Source organism: Phoenix dactylifera, chromosome 7, assembly GCF_051530095.1.
Source record: "Phoenix dactylifera cultivar Ajwa chromosome 7, Ajwa_hap1_PhDact_Kaust_v1.1, whole genome shotgun sequence".
Taxonomy (NCBI): domain Eukaryota; kingdom Viridiplantae; phylum Streptophyta; class Magnoliopsida; order Arecales; family Arecaceae; genus Phoenix; species Phoenix dactylifera.
Window position 1 is genome coordinate 7,917,207 of NC_143196.1, and position 20,583 is coordinate 7,937,789.

The following is a 20,583-nucleotide window of genomic DNA, read 5'->3' on the forward strand; positions in this document are numbered from 1 at the left end:
TTCTCTTTTATCATATTAATTGAAACATTCTTGCAATGCTAGTAAAAGGTAAAACATGAAGTTATCTGATTATATAATTGCTCATTGAATAAAATATTATATTTCAAAATTATATAATATTTTAATTTAATATATTTTATTTAGATGAGATGCAAATATGCCAAATCACATTAATTATTCTTGTTATATAATGGCTATTATGATAATTAATATAATAATATAAAAAATATAAAATTAAAAAAAAAGGGTCAAAACATGAGATCAAGCCCTAGCCATCATACAACTTAAATGATGATAACATCAAGGCTGTTTTGAGACATTGAAGAACAAACTTAAATGGCATCCTATGATAAAAGACTCTTGGGACTGTCAAGAAAAATCCCAAAAATAAATTGCATCACCTAGAATAGTCAATAATCACACATAAGATGAGGGAGTAATTCTTTGGAGAGAGGGAGGGGTGGCAGCAGGCCTGGATTTTGTTCTACATCTGAATGTGATGAAATGAACATTTTCAGGCTTCAGCAAATGCGCATGTTCAACAAATTGAAATGTATCTTTTTATAAGGGACTACATTATTCCAACTGCAAAAGAACTAATATACTAATTATCATGTTTCCTTGAGGAGATCATTTACTGTTTAATCACAGTGTTGCTCTTATCTCTTATGTGACGAACTACTATAGTAGAAAGTAATCTGAGGCCACTAGCTGCTGCTGCTGCTTCTTCGAGAGAGAGAGAGAGAGAGAGAGATTAATTTAGGTACTGGTGATATGGGACCAATCATTAAAGATATGGAATACTGTATGGAATGGATTTTGGTAAGTGGATGTCCTCCAAGGAGGAGAAAAATTATTTCATCGAAGGGTTGTCTGACCAAAGATAAGAATTCTTTCTAATCGCATGCCTCCTATAGGTGCTATTTCCTTTTACCTTGCATTTTAGAAAGTTCTGACTTGGTTGCCAATTAGTGGAGCATACACAGTTGTCATTAATACCTCGTTAGTTTAGAAATTTCTATGAACTCTAATTGTGCACAATTAGGTACAATTAATTGGATATAACATGTTGCATCACTTCATGGGTTTGGAAACTTCATGATACTTGCCAGGCATTACTGACAGTAATTGTAGTATAAATTCTAGTAAGGAGGTCCAATTATCCATAGATAAGTACAACTGGTTAACTACATACGTACAACTGGTTAATAAATAAAAATTCTAGAATATGAGCAATTTTAATTCTCCCTCTAAAGGCACTGCACCAGCCTTTTGATTGTAGCAACTTGACTCACCTATAGAGAAGGCACTTTTCCTCCTCAATTTATGTTGTCCTCGTATCGATACTTTCTATGCACATGATAGTCTTGCACTAAAAAGAATTTCTGCTTTGGTGTTTACATTAGAATGAAATATTTCCTATGATTTTCACATCAATAAGCACAAGGCTCAGTATTTTCAAGCATATGGTTATCAGATAGCATGGGAAACAATGTAAAGTAATGATTTGAAGGGAGAAATATAACACCAGAAGAGGATCACAGAGTGAATTCAGCTATGTTGTCATAGAATTAATTTATTGAGAATTTCTTTACAATCACCCAAACCATACATAATGATTCTCTCCACCTCATCTACTTTCAAATACAGAACAGATTAGTGGAAATTATTGTAAGTGAATATCCTGACTTTAGGTTCTACTTACAACAAGAAATTAGTACTGCAAACGAGTATCAATCAATAAAGATTTACATGAGTCGGCTTATAGCCTGCATCCCCAAGCACTTACTATTGAGGAAGCTCTACTAAGAAGAAGTGAGAATACTAATAGATGGTTCACTGTACAAAAAAGTCTCAGAAACCTTAATTTGCCACCTCTAAGTAAGCACACCTCCAGGGAGGCTGATTACCCAACACATGCATGAGATATGTGACAACCAAGTACATGTCATCTCAGCAGAGTCAGTAACTTAACCATAAGCTTGCAAGACTATACAGTTTTGTGTGGACTGACTTCAGCAGCCTCAGCAAATGTGCACTTTATACTGATCGTTCTGAAATTTTTTTAGATTGGTCTTAAGATGTCCTTGTTGCAGCATTTTTCCTGATCTGAATCCTTTATCTTCCTCCCTCCCTGTGGCTACAGTCACATACTTTCTTTGCCTTTAGCAGCCGTTGTTCCTTGTTCTTTTTCCCTGTAAATGAAAAAGAATTATGAGTAATGTTATTTTAACATAATTTTGTTGTTCTAGTGAATAACGTAATAGCCTGATAATTACATTGCTCCTCCAAATGGAGGAGATTCCTTGTTTAAATCTTGAAAAGTGTTTCCCCAAGTATCTGGATCTAAGTAATTGCACCAGGTGAGTCTTTCTTCCTTTTGCTGCCCCCCAAAAAAGGGAAAAGAAAAGGATGTCTGTTGCTTTAGAAAGAACCAGTTATTCAACATAAATACTATTAGTTTTACATACGTGATAACATAGCTAATAATCCGATTACTTATCAGGTCTGGATTAATGGATAGATGGTTTCACTTATGTCTCTGGTAAGGGGCTATTGACAACCAAAAAATCTGACACCTGCAACTGCGTTTAGTGCTTTTTGGTTGTGTATGGAAATAATTTCCAAGGGAGAAATAAGAACGGAGTTTTTTTAGATAAAATAAGCATCTTGAAAAGCTATAGGTGATAAATACATTCCCCACCAAATTCACAAATTCACAAATTCATTACATAAAATTCACAAATTGGAGGCTGCTTCTTAAATCAAGAAAGATTTAATCTAGTGAATTATCTCCCTGAATAAGAATACATGGTGAATTTTTCTCAAAAGAAATATTGCCAAATTACCTCAAAAAATAGTACATGGGAATGATTGGTGAGGCTCGAAACATTTGAAGATGGACCTAGTCTAAGAAATCAAGGGAGGTTAGTTGGAAACAAAACTCATATGTATTTGAATTAATGGAAAAAAAAAATAAAAAAACAGATAGTATGTCAATCTACTTTTAAAAGTCACTAGTATGACTTGGCAATCAGTTCTGTAGAAAGAAAAAAAAAATCCATTGCAAGTTTGAGACTATAGGATGACACAAGGTTATGAGAGAGAGAGGGGGAGAAGGGGGGGGGGGGGGGGAGAGAGAGAGAGGACTTACCTAAGAATAGGTATCCCTCTCTGTATGTACTGCAACATGAAAGAGAACAATTGGTAAGAACCTGAGGACAGGTATAACCAATAGGAGAGAAGTTGCACAAAGTTAGCAACAAATAGAAATGTATTAGAAAGAAAATTACATTTTGGGATGGGATCAAACTCTGGGCCTCAGGGTAGTGCATGCCGCAGTGAGAGGACTTGCAATTGTTGATGTCACAACCTAATATGAGAAGGCACCACCACAGGCTACACTGGTGAAGATCTTCTACTCCTACAGTATATTCCATAACAAGCATCCACAAAGTTGTGAAGGCCGTTCTAGATTATCTACTGTCCTACAAACAAATTGATATGGCTCTTTTTAACCCTATTCTCCTGTGCTTTCTCCATGACCCAATTTATAACCTTCTTCTTCTCATATAGAATCATCCATGTAGGATAGTTGGTAAGTGCAAGGATGCATTTGCACCTCCCAATATCTATTGTCATTGTTTAAGCAAATATAGCTAAGAAATCAAGACAAGATTGTCATTGTTTCAACAAATATAGCTAAGAGTAATGACCCATATTTCCTTGGTAATCTTTCTAGAATTTGGTTTAGACACACATGCATTCACTCTCAAAATATGCATGTGCTCGGGCTCTGAGATGATCTTTCCCCAAGATCTACGTTCCTATTAAGCTTCATCCGCAATTGGTATAGTGTAAATGAAATAATCAGAGGTGATGTCTCCATATCCACTGCATGATCTAGTCCCTATTTGGTCTAGACACAATCAAGCCTTGCCCCTAGTGTCACGCCCCGAGCCCGAGGCGCGGCAGATGCCGCACGCCCGCACGGCGGGCCGCACAGGCGTGCAAGGCAGCAGATTATATCAAAGCAATCACATATGTTTAAAGATGACATAATTATTTAAGTTGGTCAAAAGTAGTTTTACAAAATTTCAAAATAGCATATGCCAACATAATTCAAATGTCCAAGCTAATCTAACTAAAATGTCAATAACTGAAGGAATCATTGAAAAATCTAACGCACTCCCCCAATTCCGTACGATCAAGTCTCTGGATCTGAAAAATAGAAAATAGAATAATGAGCTACACTAGCCCAGTAAGCAACAAAATACCCCAGAGTGGGGTCAAAGCATATCAGATCAAAATATAAAATAATGACTGGGAATAAATCACAAATAACATCATTTTTCTCTTTACAAAATTTATTATCATTTTTACAAAAACTCTAATATCATAATCTCAACATAATAGGCTACGGCCACGTGACCCAGTGGCATGTGTTCCACAAGGTGCCAAATCCACTATTTTTATCCACCGATGGCAGCCGGTGTTATACAAAAGTGTTAAATCCACTATATTTATCCACCAATGGTAGTCGATGTTGCATACAAGTGCCAAATCCACTATATTTACCCACCGATGGCAGCCGGTGTCTAGAAACCACTATTCTAATCACCGGTGGCGCGGTGTCGAAACCGGTTCCTCACAGATTATAAGTCGACAGGTCCAACGTATAATCCCCATTGACGGGGCCAGAACAGAACAGATCATAGCCATACTAAGAATGCATATATATAGAAACAGATTTCATAAATTGTCCAGTCATAGTTTATGGATTTTAGAGCATATAACATAATTTTCAAATAAAATTTAACATACCAGACTCATTTTACCAAATACAAAACATATTTCAAAATTTAATCCACTAATAATTATTTTACTAAATAATTTAGAAAAATGCACATTGAAGCATTAAGTTACTTACCTCTTCTCGCTTAACTCCTACTTCAGGTAGGCGGATCAGGTTCACCTGTTTACATTTAATTAATTTTTTTGTTAATTTCAGGCTAAGAAAAATCAAAAATAATACTATTGGGTTTCGGGTTTCGAATTTTGGCTTTCGGATTTTGGATTTCGGGTTTCGAATTTCGAATTTCGAATTTCGGATTTTAGATTTCGAATTTGGACTGGGCCCAAATTGGGCCCACAAAGGGTACGACCCAAATAGGGCCCAATACGGCTGACCTGGGCCTAAGTTTGGCCCACAATGGGTATGGCCCAACAGGGCCCAAAGTATTGCTCACGGCCTACAAATGGCCTCTCTTCTTCCCGATTCATCCAAGAACAGGGGAAGAAGGGCACAAGGAGGAAGGAGCAGGGAGCCCGCGGGGTGGCCGGCTTGGGTGGCGGAGGCCATCGCCCGGTCGACGGCCAGCCGACCGCAGTGGTGGCCCGCGGCTGCTGTGGCGACCGGCGTGAAGAAGAGGCCGAAGTGGTCTCGGTTTGGGGCCGAAATAGAAGAAGAAAACAAGGCTATTGGCAACGGAACAAATAGCAAAGAGAAGGAGCTTACCGGCGGTCGACGGAGGCGGCGGATCTCGGCCGCAGGTGGTTCAGTCCGGCGGTCAAGCTGCGGCGCTTTCCGACGAGAAGTCCCAGAGGCAGAAGCTCGGAGAAGAAGGCTTGAATCTCGGCGATTCTGGTGATGGAAATCAGAGGAGGGGAAAGAGATCTCGTCGGATCTCAAGGCGGTGGCCGGAGGTGAGGAAGGAGGAGGAGGAAAGGGAAAAGAGGGAGGAGAGGCTCAATGTTGGAACAATCACAAAGGAGGAGAGATTTAAAGGAAGATCCAAACGTCCCACCGCAGAACGGCCGCGGGGATGCTGCGGAACGGTCGTGGCGCCTCCGCTCCCGGTCATGCCGCCGCCGCTCCCGTTCATGCCATGGAAGGAGGAGCAGGGGATCGTGATCGCGATCCCCTGTTCTATTTCCTTTTTGGGCCAAGGGCTGGAGTCGGCTAGGCCTGCCGACTCCAGTCCATTTAGGCCCTATTCTCACACCTAGTATGATATAGGAAGCAACAAAGCCTTGTTTTGAACTAGAGAAGAAAATGTGTGATGCAAACATATAATTGCAGTTTGATGGCAGCTCACAAGTATCTAAAGACCTATAGTGGGTTGGGAAGGTCAATTTCTATCTTATGGGGGCAGATTTGTGCTTATACTATATGTCATTGCTTCCATCACTCCTCATGTACTCTATATGTCATTTTCTTGGATGCTGAATTGTGTTATAAGTTGGATTGATGCCATCCCACAAGACATTTGCAATGGCCTCCTCTACTTGACCAACCTAGAATGGGTTGGACCGGCTTGAACTGGCCGCCTGGCTCGAATCACTCTTCCTCGAGCCAAACACGTACTCTATAAGTGCTGGAAAAGTTGAGGACTCTTGATGGGAGTCTTCTTCTTTCTCAACTCTCAGTAAAAGACGGACACCTAGAGGACCCCAGAGTCTACGAAAACCCTAACCTTTACTTCTATTTAAACCTACTCGAACCCTCCTTCGAGATCCATCACCGATCACTGGCCACCATTGCTGATCTTAAGGCAGCTGTCACCGGTAGGGCCGGCCCAACCCTTAGGCGACATAGGCGGTAGCATAAGGCCCCAGCCCCAAAGAAAGCCCCGGTTGGCCAATTCTCTTCACATCCCCCTCCTACCCGCCTCAATAGCATCAGTGTTGTGCTCCACTGGATCGCACCGTCTTCATCTCCTCTTCTCTCCGGAGCTCCAGCACCATCACCTCACCACTGGTAGCGAGGCCTTGAGAATCTTGAGTACAAAAGTTTGATTAGTAATTTTACATCTCAAAAAAGCTAGACGAATTATTTTTAAATAAAATTTTAAAGTATTTTATACTTATTAAAAAAAATTATCATTTAAAAAAAAAAATCTTCCTTAGTAGGTACGTCTTAGGCCCTAATTCCATTGGGCCGCCCCTATCACCTGTCAGATTACTGATTGATGGATGCGAGAACCCATTGCACAAAAACTCCCATGTTCTAGTTTTCTTCTCCCTTGTTCTAGCTTCTCCATCATGATTCGAAGCTGAGATTCTTACCAGAGCTCTGGGATAGACTTGTTCTAAAACAATCCTATTCATAGCTGAAAGCAAGTTGAATTATATTCATTTCCATATTCGATTTGGATTGAATCGGATACTATTTTTTTATCTGATTGGATTCAAATATGAATTCGAATAGTTGATTCAAAATCTTTCGAATATGAATACGAATGCGGATACAACTGATTTTTTTGGATTCAGATCTAGATCTGAATATATGTATAATAAGAATAACTAAAAAAAAGTTTAAGTTAAGTTAAATTAAAGAACCAATTAAGTGATTAATCAAACATAAACTAAAAGAAACCTAAATATCATATGACCGTCACTCAAGACAGTAGCCTATGGAATACCCAACTTAAATAAAATCCTTCGAATCACCCTGCATGCCTCGAAAAGGTTCAAACCTCTCGTTAGTCCGTTTCATCCCTCTTTTCTCTTCGTTGGCTTCAAGCAACTAGGATTTTCAAGGTCCTGTCCATTTCATAATTTCCACCTTGCAATTACAACTAGCGATAACCGTAAAATGCCTTGGAGGCTCATAGATATCGTCTACTTTGGTAACGACCAACCTTGAGCGATATATCATTTAAAAATTTGTTAGTTTTTATTATTAATAAATTCTTGTTAAAATTATATTTTTTAAGGTCATGTCCATTTCATAGTTTTCACCCTGCGATTACAACTAGCGATAGCCGTAAAATACCTTGGAGGCTCATAGATCTCGTCTACTTTGGTAACGATCAACCTTGAGCGGTATATCCTTTATGAATTGGTTAGTTTTTATTATTGATAAATACTTGTTAAAATTATTTTTTTTAATTGAATTTTTCCTTTATGATCATATTCTTATTGCTAATTTTCATTCTTGAATTTTGCTCAAATATAATTAGTATCTAAGAAAATATTCAATTTATATCCGTATTTGGATAAGAAAATATGAATATATTTAATATCTGATTCATATCAGTATTCATTTATAACAAATATGGATATGCTTAACATCCGATTCGTATCTAATTAGAACAAATATGGATGTTAATTTTAATATTTGTATCTATATTTATTGATAAATATGGATACAAATATAGATTTCAATATACGATCTATTTTCAGCCCTATCTATTTCTTCTGATTCCCAAGTTCACCCTAGCACTGTTTCTTCTGATTCCCAAGTTCACCCTAGCGGCCTAGGACCAATGAACGAACCCTGCCTCTTGTCTCTTGTATCCACTGCAGTTGCCCTGCATCCCTTTGTTTTGTAGCTCCTCTTTCCTCTCTTCCTCTCTCCCCCAGTCTAATAAAAACTATGTTTATCTTTTAAGGATTGCCTTAAACCTCAGTAGAATGTTTAACCATGTATATGTTTATCTATTAAGAAGCAAAACAAAGCTGGCAGATACAATCAGAGAGAGAAAAAAACAAAGCTTCAGAAAGCTGGCAGAATTGTTTGAGCAACCAGTTCAGCTTTAGTTAAAAGCATAGAAGTTTCTTCTCCCCCTCACTTTTTCTCGAGAGCTGGAAAAAGAGAGTTAAATGAGTATCAGACATATTTATATCAACTCATGAAAAAATTTTATACAGCAATCAAGGGATACAAGGTGAATCTAATCATAATAGATGCAGCATCAGCATACCCACAATAAGACCTGATCTGTGAACTTTCGCAGAATTTTGCTACTTGACTACACATGAAGCATTGTAATGAGTTATGGTACAACATGATAAGCCTGCGAAGAACATCCACTGTTTTTATTTTGGCCTGAACAGCAGAAGAAATCTGTAATCGCAGGCAATTTAAGCCCAATGTTCTGTTCAACCAGGTTACAGAGTCTCTCATGGGCCCATTACTAAACTTCCTGTGCTTGCATAATAGAGGTTAGATGAACGGTCTATAGGTGCGGTCCTGAACATAAAACCCTCGCCTTTGTCTTCACTAGTGCCATAGATGCCATTGCTTGAATTTCCATACAGAGTTGATAATGGATTTGCTTGAATTACCACATTACCACAATCAGAACCAACAGATTGAATCTGATGGCTGTGGATTTGGTCTCTTGCTGGAGATTGGTGCAGCTCAGTTGTGTTGCTGTGATTCCGGCTGATCCCAACACCAAGGTCAAGGCTGATTGTGTCGCTCTCCTCCGGTTGAGTGTACTTCTGGGAGATAATCATTGTGTCACAAGTCCTCATAAAACCTCTGAGAGCTGCTGACGTGCGAGTCGTCGTAGTGTTGGAACAATCTGCAATCATTGGTACAGATGTATCATGGTTGACAGTCTTTGCAGCAGGTACATCATGGTTATGCTTGCCCTCATAAGTGGTTATCACCGCTTTTGGATCGTGTGAAGCCCTCTCCACGTGTTTCCTAACAGGGCACCCAGCATTTGTGCATTTGTAGTAACTCCTAAATTCATGCAAGAATAGCATTAGAAAGATTACGTAGCCCTGAGAAGCATTAAGGATGCTCATCAATAACAGGATACGAAATTTAATAGATCTTTGAAAAATGACAGGCAAGTTTAAGATTTAGTATTTGATACCAACAAGCTGGCATCAAAAAAACATTCTTTGCTCTGATTGATACAATACCATATGTTTTGATTGTATAACATCAAAATTTGATATACCCACCTCTATTGTCAAAAGAGCGGAACATTAATAAGTACTTCATATACCCACTAATCTTTTATGTTACATAGCCTGCAAATTTTTCTTCGAAGCAGACAAATGACACATTTTAACAATATCTATCAGCACCAAATTTAGTTTTATGTATCTAAAAACAAAACACGTAAGCTTCCGAAACAGTTCTGGAATCCGTATCTGGCCCGACAACATATCAGATACCATTTACATCAAGGTATGCCGTACCGGCCCGAACCGGGTGGTATAGGGCATACCATGCCATAGTGGTTCGATACCAGTACCTAGTACCAGTGGCGTACCAATACTCAGTATGCCAAAAGAAAAAAAAAAACTATGTACCGCACCGTACTGTCACTGCTAGTGTGGCACTGGTATAGGGTCTAAAATAGACTAATATCCTAATCTATAGCAAATGATTACTGCATAAGCCATGTTTTCCATTGTGTTTTTCCATTGTGTGAAGATGCATTATGCAAGTTCAAGACTATGAAAACTTCTAGTTTCTCATAAGAACAACCATCTCTGAGTTACCTGTTTAAATTTTCTCCAAAAATAAAATGCACCTGGTATATACTTGCAGAAGTTTGTCTACAAATGAACTAAATAAAAATATATTTGAGGTAATTAAGAAAGAAAATGTTCAGGTAAAAAAGAATATCTAAAATCTTCAAAGCTGAGACCTACCGAGGATTTGGATTTCCTTTCACTACTTTCTGCCCATATTTCCGCCAGCGGTACCCATCATCCAATATATCAACTTCACTCACTGTTTGTACAACAACCCGTGGTTCACGGTTAGGTTTACCAATTGGAGTAGCATCAACACAAGTGGCATCCATTTTCCTGTTTACAGATATTAGGAACAGTAAAATATTAAAGCAAGTCACATTGTCTCTCACATGTGATTTCTAAATTCAAGTGTAACCCAGGGCACCTGCGCTTTGACTCCGGATCATCACCATCAATAACCTCATCGCCAGTATAGTGGGAATGTGCACCTCCAATTTCCACATCATCATCACTGGCTGAGATAGGAGAAAGCTGAGGAGCACCATTTGGATCAATTGGATGAGATATGTGCGCAGTGGATGATTTACCTGCAGATATTATTTCATGGTATAGAGAACTGTTAGGTGAGAATACAGAAAAGCAACTCACTCAAGACATATGAAGTAGGTCGGTGGACAAAGTTCCCTTACCTTCTGGACTTGCTACTGAAGGCAACCCATCAGGTTTTTCCTCTCCTTGGGCAGAAAGGATGACACCCACTGCTATTCGACGGCTAGGCTGAGGTTTAGGATGATCATGCCGACCTTTATAAGTAATTTCAGTAATCTGTCCATCATGAGAGCGTTCCAGTTGCTTTTTCATTTGACAATTAGGATGCGTGCATTTGTAATAGCTTCGAGGATATTCACTTCCTTTAACATGTTTCTGCCCATATTTCCGCCAGTTGTATCCATCTTCTAAAGACTTTTCAGTTATAGTTGACGGCATATATCCATTATGATCAGATTGCAATGACTGTATGCCATTCTCTGAACCGTTGATCTGTCGTAACTCATCAGACGCAACTTCCGGGGGTACAACAGCCAAAGGAAGTGTTTCAAGAGGTGGATGTGGATTTCTTACCGACAAAGTCAATTCATGGGAAGAAGAAGCTGCCTTCTCAGCTTTAGCTAACTGGGAAGATGTCTGAGTTTGTGATTGACTTTGAACTTGTAAAGAAGGCTCCTGCTCTGGTTGACTTGGATTGACAGAAGCCTACAGTAGATAGCAGGGATGAAATAAAGCCGATAACAACGTTGGACATGTTATAGAAATTGGATAACAGCAGTCTTCTGGATCAAAATCAGATGAATATTAACAAGCTCACATCACTGATACTTCTCATATGCACACAAAGTAAGCAGACGATACATAATTATAGTAGCATAACTTCAATTTCATGTTATGTTACTTGCATAGAAGCATAAATAAGATGTAGCTATTGAAACAACATATAAACATTCATACAACCAAAGAAAAGGTTCATGACTCTATTTACTTGGAGAGTTCCCGGCTATAAGCAGCATGACTTAGGTACGCAGATAAGTGAAATGCAAATTGAGAATGCATGTTGACTACCAATCCTACCATGTCAACTGGAACCAAAACTGACTCCAGAACTTGGTTTCAATCAGTTTCAGCAATTCCTTGTTTTAGATTTACATAGTTCATTCTCACCTGTTAAAATTATTAAGATGCTTAGATTGTTCTACCAAAATGCCAGGCCTTTTTTGCTTCTTCTTTAACGTAAGATTGCATTGGTGCATCATTTTAAGAAAAAATGCCATTGGATAATCAACTCAAACGAGCAGAATATAAAGTTCTAATGCTTTTTGAGAGCATTGGGCCCCAAATACCTCCTCATGAAAATGAATAACAGCTCTCGTAAAATGGGAATCTACACTGTTGATCACAATCTACACTGTTTTTACAATACCTAGATACTAAAAAGTTATATTGCAGCCTCTATAATTTGAAATTTGTTTTGGAGGTCTCCTAGGTCTTTCCTATGTATCAAGTAGGCACAAAATGAATAATAGCAATATAGTTAGTGGAAAAAGTGTAGACTACGTAATCTGAAAATCCAATCCATTGATCTTGATGTAGATATCTTAAAGAGGAACACCACATATACTCGCGCACGTAGGCCTTCCTATCCTCCATGCACTCTGGCTGGGCAACATAGCACTTCGCTAGAGCGATATTGAATGCCCTTGTTGTTTCTTGTTCAGAGATGGTGAATTACAAGCTAGAGGCGGTTTCCTGTAGTGGAGGTCTCCCAACTGGTCAAAAGTGCAGCAGCTTGACTGCAAAAATGACAAGACTATGAACACAAATTTATTTAAATTAGATAACATCATAATGTCTCAAAGCAATAGAAACACTTGATATCGCCCATCATTTTTAAGACTATTCAACTTGACCATCTTGATGGATAGCTGCGACCAAGATGACCAAGATTTTTTATTTTGGCCAAGAAGGAAGGCTGGGATTGAATGGAAAGATCAAATATTGTTCAAGATTTTGCAAGATTATTGGTGATATTAGAGGAACCAAGATATCAGAATACGAATTAATAAAATAAATCTAAAATTTATTACCATATTAGGAGACCTGATAGGTATATTTAGCAATTAAATCTTGTTTTAAATTTTTAAACTATCAATCAGGAAATCTCCTGATATATTGATGTTGTATCTACCAAAATATTGGAATATATCAATATGTATTGACTAAGGTGATAAGAGCTGATAATATCAATTTTACTGTGACAGTGAGTTCCCAATATGAATCCAAATCGACAATGTGACAGAGATATCAGACAAGATGCAAAACTTGAAGTTATCATTTCCTGTTAAATAGAGAAACAACTTGAATATGAGCTATTTCCATTGCACAGGGACATCAAACTATAACGTTCCATATTGTTTTATAATCTTTTAGAGAGAGAGAGTGCTATGCATGATGTTGGTGATGGTATCTTCAAAAGAATAATTTAAAGAAATTCATTTTGCTGGGGTCTTGTTAGCAATTTAAAAGTCAAATGCTACACTTGGTTGGCAGACCTTTACATCTGGGAAAACTCTCCTAGCTGGTAATCCATGGTGTTTGAATTAGAAACAGTGGAGATACTAAGTGCTTCTTGAGTGAAGCACCATTTGCCCCATCCAGCTCAGTCTTGGAGAGAAGCACCTACACATGCGAGTATATGTAGCAATCCAAACATATAAAGATCAAAGTTCAATTGATTTGGACACTCCCGGAGTATAAGTCAAATTAAAACACATAACATATATTAAAGTTGCTCATTTTGCATCCAATTGACATATAGATAGAAGTCTTTATGAATACATGATTTCTTTTTTGTTTTTAGCTAAATTAGACATCCAATCATGATCAGAGGTATGGATTTTATTAGCTGGCTGGCTAGTATTTGTTTTCATTGGGAAGCATTCAGGGCCATATACTCTCAAAAGCATTCTCACTTTCTGTATAAAGCTAGAATACTTTTGTGAATATTTGGCTCCAGATGCCTCCAATGAAATCAACAATAAGTCTCTAAAATAAAAGTCCGCACCATTGCTCATGATCTACAAATGTAGAAAATGCCTAGAAACTTCTTTCTCTCTTCTCTTCCATTCTTCAACCCCTCCCTTCGGCTCCTCTATACCACCTCCACCAAAAGCATAGTTGCCTAGTCCTTGATTACTAACCACCTCTCCAATGCCCTGAACCCTCACCTGTATTTTTAGCCCCTTTCCTTCCATGCCAAACCCCAAAAAACCCAATCCTCAACCACCAGCAATCCCCGATCCAATTACTCACATAACTCACCTACACCCTAACTTCAACCACCAACACACTTTCCCTAACCAAAACCACCAGCCTGACCCCCAGTAACCCTAATCAGGAAATTCTAGGGCAAGCTAGACGCTTGGAAGTTTGAGCTAAGTCCAAGTCCAGGCCTAGTCTGAAAGTCACAATTTTAGTCTCAACCAAGCCAAAGCATGCCAATAGCATTTTGAGCCAAGCATGAGTGCTAGGTAGTTTAGCCAAAGCCATATTAGCCTAATCATATATTGTTTTGATACTCATGCATAAAACATGAAAATGATAGATCCATCAAACTCAACAGATCTAATGATAGTTATTACTAATTTTGAAAATAAAACTGTTGAAGGAGATCAAAAAGACGGTGGACCATGCCTTGTTATAGTACACATGGGCCAAGGCGACCTAGCGACTGGAAGGGATCCCGTGGGAGGTTCGGGGCCGGAGGGACTAGTTTTTACAGGCCATGCGCCGATGTTCGGAGTCCCCACTACTCCGCCAAGAAGCAGCTCGAGCAATTTGTATGTCTTACCAGATTTGGCTGGCTAGGAATGCTCGAACCTTTGGCGAATGCAATATGTCGCCGAGACTTGTAGTGGAGAGTGCCCGTGTGCAGGCGACGACCTTGACAGCTTGGGACATCTGGGGTTCTTATTCTGCTTCGGCAGCATCTCGTACGGTGTTTTTCACCTGGGAGCCCCCACCCCTGTGTTTCCTCAAAGTCAACTTCGATGAGTCTGTTTTGGACGGAAGTACGAGGGGCAGCGCAGGTTTCATTATTCGGGATCCGTTTGCCAGAGTCGTGGATGCAGGAGGCAATCAACTATTTGACATATCGGTTCTGGGTGCAGAGCTGAAGGCCGCTTGGGCGGGCCTTTGTCACGCTCGGTGTGTTTTACGGGCCAGTTCTATCGTCCTGGAGAGGGACTTGGCTACGGTCATCAGCTAGATCTGGAGAGGTCCAAGGGGTAATGGTTGCGTCCACCCTTTGCTCCGAGATATCTAGGCAATGGTAAGGGATGGAGGGGCCTTCCAAGCCAAGCATGTCTTCCGTGAAGCTAATGGGGCCGCAGGCTGGGTGGTTGCTTATGTAGCCAGTCACTCGGGTAGTACACTGTGGGCTGAAGATGGAGAGTTGCCCCTGGCACTCCGAGATATTTTGTTTTTTGATTTTATTGGGTGCATCCATACTCGTCTGGTATGATCCACCCGCCTTAGCCAAAAAAAAAAAAAAAAGGAGATCAAAAAGAAAATCCAGCAAGGCTTGTAATTGTTCTAGTTGATATGAACTTATTATTATCTCTTAAATAATGAAACTTGTTAGGTTGATAAATTTAGGGATGTCAAGAAAACAACTGTAGGCCTAATATTATATTGTTTCAAGTCACATTGCAAAGTTACGCCAGACCATTTTCATGTCTATCACCAAAACCTTCAAGAAATTTCAACGAAAATGGAACCAACACAATGTAAATGGTTTTAGAAGTTTGTCACTGCTCATGCAACCATCTTTAGTTTCTTCTTCATCAAGTGAAGAAACCAGCTTGATTTTTTTCTTTCGTCTTGCTAATCGAAGGTAGAAAAAAAAATGGTTGGTTACCACCTAGCTGTATGTCTGTAATAATCAATAGAACTCTCAACAAAAGGAGTGGATGAAAGCAAGTTGGCTCTTCATGACATGGCCCTGCTTTTTCTGAAAAACTAAAAATTAAGTAAATATAGCTTCAATACCATGGTAATTTTTTTGGGAGAAGATGGCTCAATCACAATGATGCTATCCCTCAACCTAAAATAGAGCAAATAGGTTCGTTGAAATCTCCCATGTATCCCATTATATTACCAGAATCACTGATAATGATGAAGTTTTTAACATGAGTGATGATCTTGACCAGTTTGGACCTGAACTAGAGAGGGCTGAATCTCCAATCATGGGAACGTCCATCACTTGCACGACAGCCGTGATTAGATGGGCTCCAAATGGTCTCATGAGGTGCACTGCCCCTTGTATTGTACGGGGCCTATCCATTCACAGCCGACATGGATCACATACAGTCATAATAGGAAAACTAGCCCTCTCCAGTTCAGGTCTGAACTTAAGAGGATTTGAACTATTTTAGCATCCCTTCTTGATCAGAAAAAATTGTAGAAGGAGAAAGACTTCACTCAAGCCTTGAAGAATGAGCTTGCTCAATTTCTCAAGAAGCAAACTCTTAAAATGCATAAAAAGTTCAAAATCCTAATGTGCAAAGTAACAAATTCAATCTGATTGAAGCTGTAAACTCACTATATTGCTATTTCAAATGAAAGAAATCTTCAAAAGAGATAGCAAACTGAGAAGAGTTATGGATGGAAAAGAAGAGGGGGAGAAAAGGTGAAATACTTGCCCATGAACACATTAAACATTTCACGTAATTCTACATTCAAAAATAAAGTTTACTCTATAGCCTATAGTCTATAACACCCTAAAATGATCTTTATATAAAGCTTCTAGGAAAAGAAAGAAAGGGAAGCCCAACATTAAATATATGATATCAAATAAAAGACAAACTATTCACCATTAGAATATTCCAAAACAAACCTATGAATCCTTTAGAAAATCATATTGATGTACTTGAGAAACATAGACATGTTTTTAACCAAAAATAAGGCAACATAAGTTGGCTTCACCTAAAAGCACAATAGCTATGAAATTGTCATTGCATTTAGTTCAACGAGCTTCTCTCAACACCAAGTTCCTTCAAACTGTTCTGCCCATGACATTTAAGTCTGGACTCTATTTTAAGTAATTCCCTATGTATTGGGAAACTTTTCTAAAATAATTATTTAGACATAAATGCTTTAAGTCAAGGTTGATCAAAGAAGAAAAAGAAATCTTGGTCAAGTGTTCTTTTAATTATCATTCTTGAAGAAAAAATTGCATTGCTGGCTGGTACTATCCTTGGACAACAACCCCTACTCATGCACCAAGACCTTCATCATGAATGTCAATTGACATCTATGGCAGGGTTTGCATTCCATGTAACTCTATGATTCTCTTGGTCATATGACATCTACAGGTTTGTTTCACATTATTAGGTGGTTGATTTAATATAAAGCAATTTGTTTTAAATAATTAGCAAGAAGTATGAAATATCAATAGTGGCCATGTTCAATGCACCTAGTCTAGCAATCCAAGGAATCAATCTTATCGAACCTAAAACAAGAGTTTTCATGAGCTGGCTGAGTTTATGTCTGATTCACTAATTAGCACAGTTTTCCACATTCAGAATATGATATGGCTTTGATCCAGAAGTCAATTTCAAAGAAGTCCAAGAGGTCAATTCCCTTATCCTTGGGCTGCCAAACCATGGTGATCATTTCTGGTAACTTAAGCAACAGAATTGATATGCATAATTTATTTTACAAGAAAATAACAAGAAGGCAGTGGGAATTACCAAAGCTCCCAATGGAGACAAGCCCGAATTTATAGATGATCTCACAGGGCGTTTGAACTCAAAAGCTGCAGAATTCTCTTCAACACATGCACTAGTGTTGGAATCCCTTGGAGATGATATTGTGTCAGAACAAACAGTTTTATTCATCACTAAGGCCATGTTAAAGGTACCGGTAGTTGGGGAAGGCTCTGCCTGCATGAAAGAATACGACAAATACGAAGCATGAATTCATTAGCATGATCGAAGTGTACATAATTTAATTAGATAATTTGCTTTTGAGAAAAGGCAAAAGGCAAAGCAACTTCCAATGTTGCAGTCCATGACCGCTAAACATCTAGAGAATGATGGTTTGGTTTGACTATTATATTGAAGAAGAGACCTGGAATTGACGAGAAGTAAATCTTCCTCCAAAAGCAAAAGGAGTTTATTTAATACAATGCACCAAAATTCTTTCTTCCTCTGTATTTACAAAGCAAATCAAAGATGTACAAAGAAGAGGTTTTGCATGGGAAAGTAGAAAAACAAGAGAAATATTATTCCAGCTTGCTTATAGTAAAATTCCAGTTTCAATAGATGCTAGTACTTTTACAAAAGTGAGTAAAAAGATAGAAATTTAAACAGAAACAGGACCTGTATCATGATTATTGGCAGTAACCTACAAGACTAGCTTCAATTTCTTCTGGGCAGCTTATCTTCTATTTATCTTGCAGTGTTCTTGAATCTATAAGATCATAAACGATGATACACCTAGAAGACTATAAAAGAATAGCATTTAGCAAGCAAGAACAACAAAAATCATTTCATTTTACTTGTTACTAAAACAAAGTAGATAGCACATGTAAAATCATTTCCAGAATTACTCCAGGAAACAATCACTAAAGTATCACCCTTCTGCCAACTTCCTTCTCCTTATTTCTCAACAACTTTTCACAAATGCTTTTGCCTTACTGAAGCGACCTCTAGTAACTGCAATAACAACCTAAAGACTCTCACCATAGAAAAGCGTTTCTTGAAGAACCTGCGAGAGCCATATGAAAGAGGCACTTAAATGATTGTTCTCTTCTCTACTTTAAAGCCACAAGTCCTAAAAGTTGTACACATATGTTCATGTGCCATCACAAATTAAAATCACTACCCAGATGAGCTCAGAGGGCATAGCAGAAAAGGGCAGGCACCAAAAAAAGACAGTCTCTGGAAACCCATTTCCATTTTAACAAAAAGAAAGTGGGGAGTTTTTAAGAGAGAGACAGATTCCCCATCAAAGTCAATAACAAAAGCGGATATTTTGATAATAGCTTCATGTCACATATACCAGAATAAAGGTGTAAAAAAACAGAATGGCGTAAAGTGGGCATCAGAATCTAGTTACGGCCACGAGTCATAGTTCTGCAGCCCTTTTTTTCATGACAATAGAAAAGTTCCATTGATAAAAACAAAAAGAAGAATGGAATAATCTTACATAAAGCAGAATAATATCATAATCAGTGAATAAACTCATTACAAAATGCATATCCATTAAAAACAGAACTAATCATGAAATTAAATTTCTTTAAAACGAAACAAAATAAAAAAATTTAAGGTAAAAGCACATATACATGTTTGTCAATGTTACTAGGCTATTCCTACTGTAACTATAACGCCGGTAAAGCATTACAGTAGTTCATAATCCAAGCTAAAAACACTAAATTTCCACATGTACAGTGAGATTCAGAACAATCGTTTAAACTTTCATTTTTCTTATATCAGAACCAAATAAACTGCTAAAAAACGATAGACAGATACCAAGCAACTCCACGTCGCATCGTACCCAAAAATAAATAAAATCAGGAAAAAATGAAAATTACGCAAGTAAGACAAAGATGTCATCGTGAAATGCAGAAATAATAACAGAAAATTCATCGAATTTAACAAGTTTTAGCACCAAAAGAATCATAGATAGAGAAAGGTAGTAGGGGATAGATGAGAGCCCGTGCCTTCATATTGGTGAGGAGGACCGGCGACTCGAGCAGCGCAGAAGGGCTGAGGCCGGAGGAGATTGTGAGGCACGGGGAGCGCGCGATCGGGAGGCGCGCCGGCGACATCGACTTGTACCTCGCCCCGGAGAGCGACGAAACCCTAGGATCCGCCCTCCCTTCCCTCCCGCCCCGCCCCTCCCACGACCCTCCACCATTTCCCTCGCCGAAACCATCGAATCGAAGCTCCGGCGCCCGCGATGCCACCAGCGGCACCCCGACGGGGAGATCTCCAGCCTCGGCGTCAGGATCCTCCGCCATTTTTGGATCCACGAGAGCAAGGAAGCGAGCGTACGAGAGCAAGAGAGAGGAGTGGAGGGAGGAGTAGCTGCTGAGAGAGAAGGATCGATTCGGTTTTAGGGGGAGGTGAAGGGTATTTTGGGAAAACAACTTGTCTGGCAATGTGTTTTGGTCGCTTGTCGGCGACCGACGCTGTTTGACTGAAGCCGATTCATTCATTGCCGGTTTTTATTTGACATAAATGACCTCCTCAAATTCACCGAATTACTCTTGGAGCTTTGTCCCACCAGGCCTGTTGAGCATGTGGAATTGACTGTTATGCCCTCCAAGTTGGACGGTCAGGCTGGGAGCGTGCGTTGCGCAAGCTCAACACAGCTTTTCAATATAGTTCACATAGTTTTTCTACACCCATCATTAGATTTCAGCATAGCATTTTCATCTTTAAAGAAGGATGAGAGATGCATCATATTTTGTTGATCCTAAAAAATTAATTTTGATGATATAAAATAATTGAATAAAAAGATAACTAATCTATTGTCTTGAGATTAATTGATCCATTTCAGAATGTAAAGAAGAAAATCTTCAGTTACTCTCAAATGAAGATCATCTATCTGAAGATCTACATCAAGAAGCATAAAACAATCCTTAGAAGCTCACATGCAGATACAAAAAAATTTATCTAGAACTACCTTAAGAGTCGACTTTAAATTTGCAACGAGTCGACCATGGCACACTGTCGTTGACTGATATACCTTCATAGTCGACTCCAGCAGATTGCAAGTCGACCCAGAACAGTC

General features: G+C 38.8%; 1 protein-coding gene and 1 long non-coding RNA gene across 6 annotated transcripts; both read right to left on the reverse strand.

Moving 5' to 3' along the window:
• Positions 1–1,543: 1,543 nt before the first annotated feature.
• LOC120111067 (uncharacterized) lies at positions 1,544–6,148 on the reverse strand. Of its 2 annotated transcripts, XR_015967270.2 has the most exons (5): positions 5,519–6,148; positions 4,931–4,975; positions 3,294–4,221; positions 3,155–3,183; positions 1,544–2,195 (listed from the first exon to the last, which is right to left on the reverse strand). It is a non-coding gene; the product is annotated as an uncharacterized LOC120111067 (long non-coding RNA). The 2 variants fall into 2 exon arrangements; XR_005512193.3 differs by lacking the exons at positions 3,155–3,183; positions 3,294–4,221.
• Positions 6,149–8,598: 2,450 nt separating this feature from the next.
• On the reverse strand, positions 8,599–19,875 carry WRKY20 (WRKY family transcription factor family protein). 4 transcript variants are annotated; one of them, XM_008802418.6, is made up of 7 exons: positions 19,508–19,872; positions 17,535–17,726; positions 11,353–11,484; positions 10,920–11,271; positions 10,655–10,817; positions 10,405–10,563; positions 8,599–9,478 (listed from the first exon to the last, which is right to left on the reverse strand). In XM_008802418.6, exons 1-7 carry the CDS (start codon positions 19,805–19,807, stop codon positions 8,908–8,910), a joined length of 1,869 nt encoding a protein of 622 aa, XP_008800640.4. In that variant the 5' UTR covers positions 19,808–19,872; the 3' UTR covers positions 8,599–8,907. The 4 variants fall into 4 exon arrangements, with proteins under 4 accessions (XP_008800640.4, XP_008800638.4, XP_088557300.2 ...); XM_008802416.6 differs by having other exon boundaries at positions 10,920–11,484; XM_088701174.2 differs by lacking the exon at positions 19,508–19,872 and adding an exon at positions 18,165–19,465 and having other exon boundaries at positions 10,920–11,484.
• Positions 19,876–20,583: the final 708 nt, after the last annotated feature.